Source organism: Ictalurus furcatus, chromosome 13 (assembly GCF_023375685.1).
Source record: "Ictalurus furcatus strain D&B chromosome 13, Billie_1.0, whole genome shotgun sequence".
Lineage (NCBI taxonomy): Eukaryota > Metazoa > Chordata > Actinopteri > Siluriformes > Ictaluridae > Ictalurus > Ictalurus furcatus.
The window spans coordinates 5328075-5340476 of NC_071267.1; the positions used below are offsets into that span (position 1 = coordinate 5328075).

Below are 12402 nucleotides of genomic sequence, written 5' to 3' on the forward strand. Positions count from 1 at the left end.
CTGAATTATATCAGCGAATTCTAAAGCAAAATGTCAGGACATCTGTCTGTGAACTGAATCTCAAGAGAAATTCAGTCATGCAGCAGGACAATGACCCTAAACACACAAGTCGTTCTACCAAAGAATGGTTAAAGAAGAATAAAGTTAATGATTTGGAATGGCCAAGTCAAAGTCCTGACCTTAATCCAATATAAATGTTGTGGAAGGACCTGAAGCAAGCAGTTTATGTGAGGAAACCCACCAACATCTCAGAGTTGAAGCTGTTCTGTACTGAGGAACGGGCTAAAATGACTCAGTTGCAGTTATTGCTGCACAAGGGGGTCACACTAGATACTGAAAGCAAAGGTTCACATTCTTTTGCCACTCACAGATATGTAATAGTGGATCATTTTCCTCAATAAATAAATGTCCAAGTATAATATTGTTTAGGACTTAAAATCTGATGATGTTTTAGGTCATATTTATGCAGAAATATAGAACATTCTAAAGGGTTCACAAACTTTCAAGCACCACTGTATGTATGTACAGTGCTGTGAAACGGTTGATTTCTTATGTTTTTGTGTGTATCTCATACTAAATAGTTTTAGATCTTCAAACGAAATACAACATAAAACAAAGGCACACACACAATTTTTTTTATTGAAGCAAAAAAGTTATCCAACTTCTATCACCCATGTGAAAAACTAATTGCCCCCTTAAACTTAAAATCTGGTTGTGCCACCTTTAGCAGCAATAACTTCAACCAAACGCTTTTGATAACTGGAGATCAGTCTTTCACTTACTTCTAGAACTATGACTTACTCCTATGTGTTGGACTGTACATTGTCCTTTAGGATTTTCTGGTAGAGAGCAGAATTCATGTTTCCCCCAATTATTGCAAGTTGCCCAGTCCCTGAAGCAGCAAAGCATCCCCACACCATCACACTGCCACCACCATGCTTGACCATAGGTATGATGTTAGTTTTGTGGAATTCGTTGTTCGGTTTATGCCAGATGTATCAAGACCCCTGTCTTCCAAACAGTTCCACTTTTGACTCATCAATCCACAGAATATTTTCCCAAAAGGTTTGAGGATTATCAAGGTGTGTTTTGGCAAAATTCAGATGAGCCTTAATGTTCTTCTAGGTTAGTAGTAGTTTTCACCTCTCCACTCTTACATGGATGCAGTTTTTGCCCAGTGTCTTTCTGATAGTGGATTCATGAACAGTGTCCTTAATTGATGCAAGAGAGGCCTGTAGGTGAAGATGAAGATTACTTTAGAATTAACTGCAGCAAAGAAAAGAATTTTGCATTTGGTTTCAAACCTAATGCACAAGGTGAGCCAGAGGCTCTGTTTTAACCATTTTTATCAGAGGCCAAAAAAATTTAATTTCTGCCTGTTTTGGGGATGCCCGTGTTCAGCATTAAATTTGTTTGTGATGTCGCACAGTAATGGCTCATATGAAATATATATATATATATATATATATATATATATATATATATATATATATATATATATATATATATTTACCTAGCCTACTAAAAAAGCTTTAGTTCTGCTGTCCATTTTATATTTGTGCCAACGTTATTGTGGAGAGGTGTGAAATGTTTGTCCAGCAGGGGGCTCACACCAGTCCCCTTTCCCCTTTGCCCTGCTCATTAGCAGCTAAACAATGTCATGATAGTCTACACACAGAAACCCAGCAGTGTGTATGTAATCTGTAATCTCATATTCAAATACATCACCGTGCGGAACCTTTTTTTCTGAGGAAATTCTACAGAAAAGCTTTCCAGATGGCCTTCAACCATCCTCTCAAAATAAAGGCACGAGGAAGTGAAAAAGTGCTATCAACTGTAAACCATTCTACATCCTCCCATGAAGATTCCTTTATATAACTGGTTGGGGTACACACTTCCATTTTGGGAGGCCAGTGCTAATTTAGGATAACAACAGCTGGCTCACCAGAATAAGGAACAAGAACGATCAGAATATCCAGCCATCATTTTTCAATCTTTTCAGTCTGAGAAGCTGTCTTTTGTCTGCGCCAAACATGTCTGCTGTTACTGTGGCCAAACAACTCTGTCTTTGATTCATCTGTCCAGAGCACATTATTCCAAAAGGCATGGTCTTTGCTCATTGGCAAAATGTAGTTTTTCCTGGCACGCCTCCCATGCAGGTTAAATGGATGCAATCTCTTACTGATTGTAGAAGCATGCACTTTGACACCAACAGTTGTAAAACTTACTGGCAGATCCTGTGATGAAATTTTGGGGTTCTTGGAGACTTTTTTTTGGCATCAGATGGTCTGCTCTTGGGCTGAATTTGCTGGTTCGGACAAACCTGGACAACTTGGCAGTCTTTTCAAATTTGCACCATTTGTAGATGATTTTCCTTACAGTGGAATGATGTATTTAAAATAATTAGGAGATCTCTTTAAATCCCTTGCCAAACTCATAGGCATCCACAAACATTTTTCTGAAGGCCTTACAGAACTCTTGGCATAGAGCTTGGCATGATGACACAACACACCTCAATAACAAAGGAAACAGCAGACACTAGATATGAGAGTGGTATAAATAAGACAGGTTCCACCTGCACTCCCACAGCAGGCTCTAATTACTGGTACCCAATCTTCAGCACCTGATTCTAGTTATATGGATTTGAAGTGTATATATATATATATATATATATATATATATATATATATATATATATATATATATATATATATATATGTACACATAAATGTAATCATTAACATAAATATATACAGTATCTCACAAAAGTGAGTACACCCCTCACATTTTTGTAAATATTTGATTATATCTTTTAATGTGACAACACTGAAGAAATGACACTTTGCTACAATGTAAAGTAGTGAGTGTACAGCTTGTGTAACAGTGTAAATTTGCTGTCCCCTCAAAATAACTCAACACACAGCCATTAATGTCTAAACCGCTGGCAATAAAAGTGAGTATACCCCTAAGTGAAAATGTCCAAATTGGGCCCAATTAGCCATTTTCCCTCCCCGGTGTCATGTGACTTGTTAGTGTTACAAGGTCTCAGGTGTGAATGGGGAGCAGGTGTGTTAAATTTGGTGTCATCGCTCTCACACTCCCTCATACTGGTCACTGGAAGTTCAACATGGCACCTCATGGCAAAGAACTCTCTGAGGATCTGAAAGAAATTGTTGCTCTACATAAAGATGGCCCAGACTATAAGAAGATTGCCAAGACCTTGACACTGAGCTGCAGCATGGTGGCCAAGACCATACAGCGGTTTAACAGGACAGGTTCCACTCAGAACAGGCCTCGCAATGGTCGACCAAAGAAGTTGAGTGCATGTGCTCAGCATCATATCCAGAGGTTGTCTTTGTGAAATAGACGTATAAGTGCTGCCAGCATTGCTGCAGAGGTTGAAGGGGTGGGGGGGTCAGCCTGTCTGTGCTCAGACCATACGCCACACACTGCATCAAATTGGTCTGCATGGCTGTCGTCCCAGAAGGAAGCCTCTTCTAAAGATGATGCACAAGAAAGCCCACAAACAGTTTGCTGAAGACAAGCAGACTAAGGACATGGATTACTGGAACCATGTCCTGTGGTCTGATGAGACCAAAATAAACTTATTTGGTTCAAATGGTGTCAAGAGTGTGTGACGGCAACCAGGTGAGGAATACAAAGACAAGTGTGTCTTGCCTACAGTCAAACATGGTGGTGGGAGTGTCATGGTCTGGGGCTGCATGAGTGCTGCCGGCACTGGGGAGCTACAGTTCATTGAGGGAACCATGAATGCCAACATGTACTGTGACATACTGAAGCAGAGCATGATCAGTATGCAGTATTCCAGCATGATAACGACCCCAAACACACCTCCAAGACGACCACTGCCTTGCTAAAGAAGCTGAGGGTGAAGGTGATGGACTGGCCAAGCATGTTTCCAGACCTAAACCCTATTGAGCATCTGTGGGTCATCCTCAAACGGAAGGTGGAGGAGCACAAGGTCTCTAACATCCCCCAGCTCCGTGATGTCATCATGGAGGAGTGGAAGAGGACTCCAGTGGCAACCTGTGAAGCTCTGGTGAACTCCATGCCCAAGAGGGTTAAGGTAGTGCTGGAAAATAATGGTGACCACAAAAAATATTGACAATTTGGGCCCAATTTGGACATTTTCACTTAGGGGTGTACTCACTTTTGTTGCAAGCGGTTTAGACATTAATGGCTGTGTGTTGAGTTATTTTGAGGAGACAGCAAATTTACACTGTTATACAAGCTGTACACTCACTACTTTACATTGTAGCAAAGTGTCATTTCTTCAGTGTTGTCACATGAAAAGATATAATCAAATATTTACAAAAATGTGAGGGGTATACTCACTTTTGTGAGATACTGTATATACACATATAAACGTAGGGGTGTACTTACTTTTTACATGTGACTGATCTATGTTTTTTTCATTTAAATTGTGAAAATTACCACAAAATGTCAATTTTATGTGTCATTTGATAGAGTGTATCACCTTTATTAATAGGCTCTGTTTCAAAGAGGTTTGAATGTTTGCTTGTCCAAATACGTCATAAAAAGACAACAATTTCCATGGGGTGTATTTATTTTTTCACATGACTGCATACAAATTCACAAATCATGTTGTGATGTAGGTACTGGGCAGGTCAACAGTTTTCATTGTCCTCCCCCTTGTTATTGACTTGCTCCTACAGTTTTCCAGAGAAAATTGAATGAGTATCAATGATAATGAGTCTTTATTAGTCACATATACAGTAGAGCACAGTGAGATTGTTTTCTCCGCATACCCCAGCCTGTCAGGAGGCTGGGTCAGGGTGCAGGGGCAGCCATGATGCATCACCCCTGGAGTGGGGAGGGTTAAGGGCCTTGCTCAAGGGCTCAACAGTGGCAGTTTGGAAGTGCTGGGGCTTGAACCCCCGACCTTCTGATCAGTAACCCAGAGCCTTAACTGCTAAGCCACCACTGCCCCAACCACCCCTGCCCCCAATGTCCATCCTCAGGATAATTAGCCACCCACCCACTCTTTAGGGTAGGGAGTCAGGGGTACTACCCAATGTATTATTGTAGCACATGTCTATCTTATATGAAGGGAATTCTGTCAGCAACAATGCACACCCATGACTAATCCTAATGCTTTCAGTATATATTCCTCTCATATCTTAACTAGCTACTTAGTTCTTTAAAGGCATCCATAACTACCCAGCCACTAGGGGGCCCTGTAAGAATATCAAGCTTTGAGCCCCTAAGCGACAGTTCAGTAACATCCCTGTACCTACCACAATGCCATGTCCCCGAAACATTCCATTGTTCTTAGACGTACCTCGCTCTAAATTCATAACTCCCAGCAGCTGCTGGCTCCAGAATGACTTCTTATCTTGGCTAACTTCATTTCAAATATCAGGCCTTTCTTTTGTGTGACTACATGCACCTTAGTATATTAGCTTAAAAAAACTCACTCCATTACAATTCATTACTCCATTACAGATTCCCATTTAGAAAATTTCTCTCTTAAAAACTTGGATTCTTACACAGAAACATAATTACTTACTTAAATAATTGAGTTTCTTTTCACTGTTGTGTTAAACTCTTCTGACTTCACATAGTGTTCTACCCAGTCTCAATGTACAATACGCTTCTGACTATTGAGTATAAGTGGTGTACTGCCATCTTCTGGATGGTTTGATATTTCACATTTAGCTGAACATTTCCTGGTGTTTGAGAAAGGTGAGGTTATGAGGTCTGTAAAAGATTATTAAGTCATTTGACTCTTCGTTATTAGCATTTAGATATACATTTCTTTCTTTGCTGATTTTACCATTTGTAAAAAGCCTTCTGTGGACTAGACTGATTTGTCAAAAAGCTTTTCCCCCCCATTGCAGTCATTTCGATACAGTTCAGCTTCTCCAAATATAAATAAGACACAACTAGAAAGTGCTTTTCGGACATGGAAAAATTCTCAAACTATAAATTTCCATTTAATTAAATTTTTATGAAGCATCAGATTAGCATGTTGAAGTTACAGTGTAAAACAACATTTCCATTTTCATGGACAGAACTTGACAAAACAGACAGTGCTAAACATAATGTAAATATGGTTCAACAGGTATGAAATAGCAAATTTAAGTATTATTTCAAATCATTTTCAAAATGTATTTGTGTTTGAGTGTATGCCACTGTTCTCTAAATAGAATGGGATGAAAGAAAGGTCTAAGTCACTGGAGAAGATGAGGGTATGAGTTTTCTAGTTTTCTTCAGAAATCTAGCACAATTAAGTACAATGGCACCTTTACTTCTAACTTTCCTCTCCTAGACCATTTGTCTCTTCCCAGCATGTCCTGTTTTGGAAACTTATTTCTGGCCTAAAAAGTGCTTGTTAAGTATACCCTTGGCCACATCCAGGGCTTCATTGGCAGACACTGCAACATGAGGGGCAATTCCAGCTCCCTCCCAGGCAGGACCCTGGGTAGTGTCTGAGTGGGTGATAGGAATTGCCAGAAAAACTTCACTGTCGCTTACTTGGAAAGTTTTCGGTGGCTGGCAGGAGCCATGGGTCGGCTCACCTACAATCATGGCACGGCCAAACTTCTTCATGATATAAACAAATTCCTCTGCTGCACCAGCTGTCACTCCACTAGTCAGGATCAGTAGGCCTTTCTTGGAGCCATATCTTCTACCTGAGAAAAGGGCAGGTATGATCAGTTACTGCAGGGTTTATAAATGTCATATCACAAAACATCTCAACCGGTGAAGTATTTAACGGGAAATATGACCTGCAATTACAAAGAATATGAGATATCTCCAACCTGTCAACTCTGGAAGGGTGACAAGTACATTTGTGGTGCCAGAGGATCTGTCATATAGTTTGTCCAACACAATCTGCATGCCATCATCAAAGAAGTAAGAGCAGAATCCTGCAATCGCTTTTGTGGAACCTCCAATGTTGTTCCTTCAAAACAATTTGAGTTATGATAAATATCTCTGAAGAATGAACGTGAATAAGGTTAATAACTGTATAAGGGATGTATTCAGAATAGTGTTAAATGTATGCAGTGAGGATTTAAAACTGAAATTGGTATTCACACCTCAGACTTAATTATAGGCTATTCAGACAGTCATGTGGGCCTTGTGATTTGGATTTGTGGTGTGTCTCGATTACACATGATTCTGACCATGCACTTAAGCCTTTTTTCCCTTCTTCTTTTTTTTTTTTTTTTTTTTGCATAATATTGGCTTGAACAAGGAGCAGTATTAAGTACAGTGTCACTGTCTGACAGTTTGATCTAATCACAATATATCACTCTGAAATTTAGGGCTATATGTACACCTTCCAAAAATATGCCATTTAAGGCCAAGGTTAAATGCACAAATATAACACTATTAACTAATTAATATTATTCTCTTTTTAAAATCTGCAAAAACATGTTGGAGTATCTTAATAGAAGACATTGCTAATCTTAAGGCAAAATTCTTTGGGGGGGCGGTGTAAAAATGATAAACTACACTTACTTAATGTGACTTGTAAGCGAAGGCATTGAATACTCAATGTATCCTTTAAACCGTGAGTGCATTTTTTTTTTTTTTTTTTTTTTTTTTTTTTTACAGGAGAGCGGATTGAATAAACAAATGCATTGGCATTATTTTATGTGGCTATTTTACAAGCTTCCGAATAATGACAGTGGAAGCCATATTGCAAATTGAAAAAAAAAAAAATGCAATATATTCTCTTGCAATATAGTCTCATGCTTTTATGTTATATTGTTTTAATTTGAGAGCAAAGGGGAAAAAAGTGATCATCTTCTGTCCACATTTTCTATCCCTGATTTTTTTTTTCAAGCTTAAGGCTCAGGTTTGTAGGGCATGGTCTAGATGCTTCTACTCAAGAAAAATCTAGCAACCTGAGATGAACTACACACAGGCAGGTTGCATAACCTTAATGGGGAACTCAGAAGTTCCCTAAGTTCCCTAAGAACTTTCACTGCATAAATATTGACATAACTGTTTGAGTTTAGTCACCAGCTGTGAATGCAGCTCTAAATAAATAAACATCATTTTAAATTCCAGTATAATAAGAAAATGAAGTGTAGCACATGAAGTGTAGTGTAGAACCAAGTGTAATCTATGTCTAGAGAACTAGAAATGAGAGTTTACCTGAGGTCAATAATCATAGCATCTGTATCCACTACTTTGTTCCAAACGTGCTCCACAATGATCTGAGCAACTGCATCGAGTTGTGGAAAGTCTCCAAACATGTCAAAGCGCATGTAACCGATGTTGTTCTCAAATACATCAGTGTGAAATGAATCTTTAATAATTGCAACAAACATTTCTGGTGAAGGGCTCTGTAGAGAAAAAAGAAATGATTCGTAGACAGTTATGCAAATTAAATATGTAAACTAGTGGGTGAAATTAAAAGAACAAGATCCACTATACCACTTCTTACCACTGGAGGCAGCACAGGGGTGTTGTCTGTAATTTTCAGGCACTTGTCCCCTGACAGTATTAAAAGATCAGCTGAGAGCTTCGCTTTCAGTTCATCCTTTGAGGAAATCATGCTGTATTCTCCATTGGCCACCAGAGCCTCTAACTTTTCTGCTACATTAGCCCCAATGCTGCCAAAAGCATAGTTTTCTGCAACCAAAGAGGCTGCAGACTTAACAATTGCAGGGATTTCCGCCCGAAGCTTAATGATTGCAATTGCAGCATCAGTGGCATCTTCTGCATTGACTTCAACATCTGGTGCCACTCCTTTGACTTCCCAGCTTTTGCCAGTGATGGGATTGGTGGATTTAGCCACAGGTACAGAAACATAGAAATCAGTATTACCAAGCTTAATCTTGTCAATTTTTACAGATCCTCCAGCTGTATTTTCTCCAACAATTGTAGCTCGTTTGAGGTTTTTCAGGCAGTAAGCAACATCCTCTGCAACGCCAACAGTGTTCTTACTTGTTAGAATGATCAAGGGCTTGGAGTTTCCATACCTTTTTCCCAATAAGGTGGGCATGGACCAGAGCTCAGTGGTGCTGTTTGAAGGACGATCATACACAGAGTCAATATGGATAAGAGGCTCAGCATCAGTGTAATAGGAGACAATATAAGGGATGCCAGACAGTTCCCCACTAACAGCATAACGAAGGTCCAGGATCATGGCTGAGGTGGGAAGAACTTTCTCCCAAACATGCTGCACCAGAAGTGGCCCGATCTTCTGAGCGATCTCTTCCCCAATAATATGTTGAATCTTCAGGTAGGCAATGAAATGTTCTAGTACCTCTACATTTACCGTGCCCTTGACCACAGCAGCCAGTTGCTCTGGTGGGATGTCATGAATTCCTGGAGGTGCTGCTGGAATATAATCTGGATCATAAGTGACCTTTACTCTAGGATCACCGATTGTACTCCTAACCCCATCTGTCAGCATACTGGCAAGTATACTGGGATCTTGGATGCTGAGGATCTCCGTGTTGTTGGTGGCAATACTTATTACATCTTCCATACCAGAAAGTTTTTCTGGAGAGCAGTAGTTGTCCGTAAGTACTTTAGCCAAATCTGTAATAAGCGTAGGCGAAAAATTACAGTGGACATCATTGCTAAAGGCTAGCAGTGTTGCTAACAGTACTAAACCTTGAGCCATGTTGTCTGGTTGTTGTACTCAGGAACTACAGCGATGTCAGGTCTGGTGAGCTTTCTTCCTGCAGAGAGGTTTGTTAAATGAGATTATTTTCACAGTCCGGTTTTTGTTAGCACACACATAAGAGACTTTTCCTTGCAATGAACCTTTAATCTGATTACCCCAGTTGCACAGTAAGGCAATAACAAACTAATAAGATATGCTTATTACGTAGCACTTGACCCAAAACAAAGCATGTTTTATGTTTACTATAATACTGAATGTGAACATTTAATGAAAATATAAAGCAACACACAATTAAAACATACACAAAATGTAGTCTGGTACATGAATTCCTATCCTGTCATTTAAGAGGCATGTAATTCATACATTACAGTAAGCACACAAAAGCTACAAAGCATCTCAGAAGTGGATAGTGGCATTAGCATCTGACTCTAAATAGCACATTATGCTTTAGAATTAAAAATAATAATAATTTGACTGAAATACATAAACACTTCCTGGCTTTTTAAGATATCGAGATACATATATTTATAGTGGATAATTCATATTTATTTAAACCCTCCATTAAATACATTTTGAAACGTTTTGTACGAACATGCATGTACTGTACTATTTAGGACATATGCAGCCTAATACAATTAACAACTTCTTTTACAAGTGCTTACTTTTCTGTAGTTTCTGGCATTTTGTAGCAGTTATTTTTAGAGTAACATTCAGTGCATCAGCAGCATGAACATGTTGCTCAACCCCAGACACATTCCATACTTTTCTGGTTGGTAATGAGAGCATTACGGATGCTCTGTGCAATTTGGTATGTTCTGCTGGAAAGGGAGCCTGCAACTGTCTGGTTGCTAAATCCATTTCAGAAACGACCATGTAAAAGTTTAGTTAGTTTGTTTCAGTCAAATGAGATTTTGTATCTGAACATCTCCAATATCTTTTGCACCACCTTTTGGATGTCAGTCAGAGGAGCTGTGTAATGATAATGAGTCTTTATTGGTCACATATACAGTAGAGCACAGTGAAATTGTTTTCTTCGCATACCCCAGCATATCAGGAAGTTGGGGTCAGAGCGCAGGGTCAGCCATGATACAGTGCCCCTGGAGCAGAGAGGGTTAAGGGCCTTGCTCAAGGGCCCAACAGTGGCAGCGCTGGGGCTTGAACACCCGACCTTCCAATCAGTAACCCAGAGCCTTAACCGCCAAGCCACCACTGCCTCTTAATGGTATGATTAATGATATTATTAAATCTATTGTTAAACTATGTTTGACAGTACATAAGAATTATATTTGGCAAAATATCTCCCACCCAGACAGTGACTCTGGTGGTGTTTAAAATGGCTTCTTTTGGGTTAACTGTAACAGATGGTGATGTATTTTCAGTAGCTGATTAATTTATTGTCCAGAACTTTTGTTCATCGGTTTCTGTTAATTGTTTGATGAGACATCCTCATAGGCTAACAGAAAATGCAGCAGTGGCTACACGTGCAAGTTTTTTTTTTTTTGTAATAAAATGTGGGTCTTTTGAGTGATCTGTACTCTATATAGTCTATGTATTAAATATTGAATATATTTATTTGTCTATATATTAAATGATAAATTGGTCAAATAAATGCAAATTACAAATATATATATCTGATCTTCAATATCCACATGTTTTTTATTTGATTAGTTCTAAATTGAAATTCAGAAAAAAACAACAGGGTGGACAAAGTACTGAGAAATTATACTTAAGTGAAAGTATAGATAATGTGTCAAAATAATAATTAAAAGTGAAATATCCAGCCAAAGATTTACTCAGGTGAATGTAAGAAACCTTTAAATGTACTCACGTATTTAAAAGTAAATATTCTTAACTGATGAAATAAAGTTAATGTCATGTTTTCATGTGAAAAATGACTTTTATTACTTATCTAAAACTGTTAGAAGGTGATTTTTGTTTTAACGCAAGTACACCTTTTTTGCCTGAAAACATGATTCAATCTATGTAATTTTGCAATATTTACCATTAGCTAAAATTTGACTTGCCAGGTAAGTTATGTTAGTTACTGTAATCAATACCAGTCTAACCTGGAGTTCACGCCTTCTAGGGAGGCTAAGGAGATGCATCATTTTATATGCGTTTTTGCTTACTCCAGCATATTAAAACATTTTAGGGACCAAGGGCACTCATCCTCAAGTTCCACACTGCAGGCTGGTGGCTTATCCATCTTCAGACGCACACAGATACGTAGCTATAGCATTAACTACATTGTGTAGCACGAGAAGGTCGCTGTAGATGATGAATTGGTGCAAAACTGAAATGATTAGATGCTAAACCCATTCGACTGATATGTAGCATACAGTCATTGTCTGGATGAGAGAAGAAGAGACTTAGAAGATTTATAACAAGTACTTTGAAACGCTAAATAAAAATTTAAGGAGTAAAAAACGAGTTTTGTTTGTCTTGGAAATGTAATTACGTAAACATAGTTAATTTCAGTAATACTCAAGTACTGTATAAATACCCCAACGTCAAGTAATGAAGTACAATTACTCCAATTCTTTCCACCCCTGGTTAACAATATGCTTTAGGGAACAGTGGGATAAACAGTATATCATATATTTTAACAGTAACAATAGGCTAACACAAATACAGGACAGGATTTGGAAATATAAAGCCAAATTTGAATTTGCTGACATCATTGTGCAGTGGCTTCTTACAAGACCCAAAGGGAGCGTTGTAGTTACATTACAGTTTAACGCACGCAATATTTATGGAACAAATCTGTA

At 38.6% G+C, this 12402-nt stretch overlaps 1 protein-coding gene across 1 annotated transcript; it reads right to left on the reverse strand.

Annotated features, from left to right (window-relative positions):
• Positions 1 to 6351: 6351 nt before the first annotated feature.
• rbp3 (retinol binding protein 3) lies at positions 6352 to 10297 on the reverse strand. Its single transcript, XM_053639754.1, has 4 exons — positions 8444 to 10297; positions 8152 to 8342; positions 6807 to 6949; positions 6352 to 6677 (listed from the first exon to the last, which is right to left on the reverse strand). The coding sequence occupies exons 1-4, from the start codon at positions 9629 to 9631 to the stop codon at positions 6352 to 6354; spliced, it is 1848 nt and encodes a 615-aa protein (XP_053495729.1). The 5' UTR covers positions 9632 to 10297.
• Positions 10298 to 12402: the final 2105 nt, after the last annotated feature.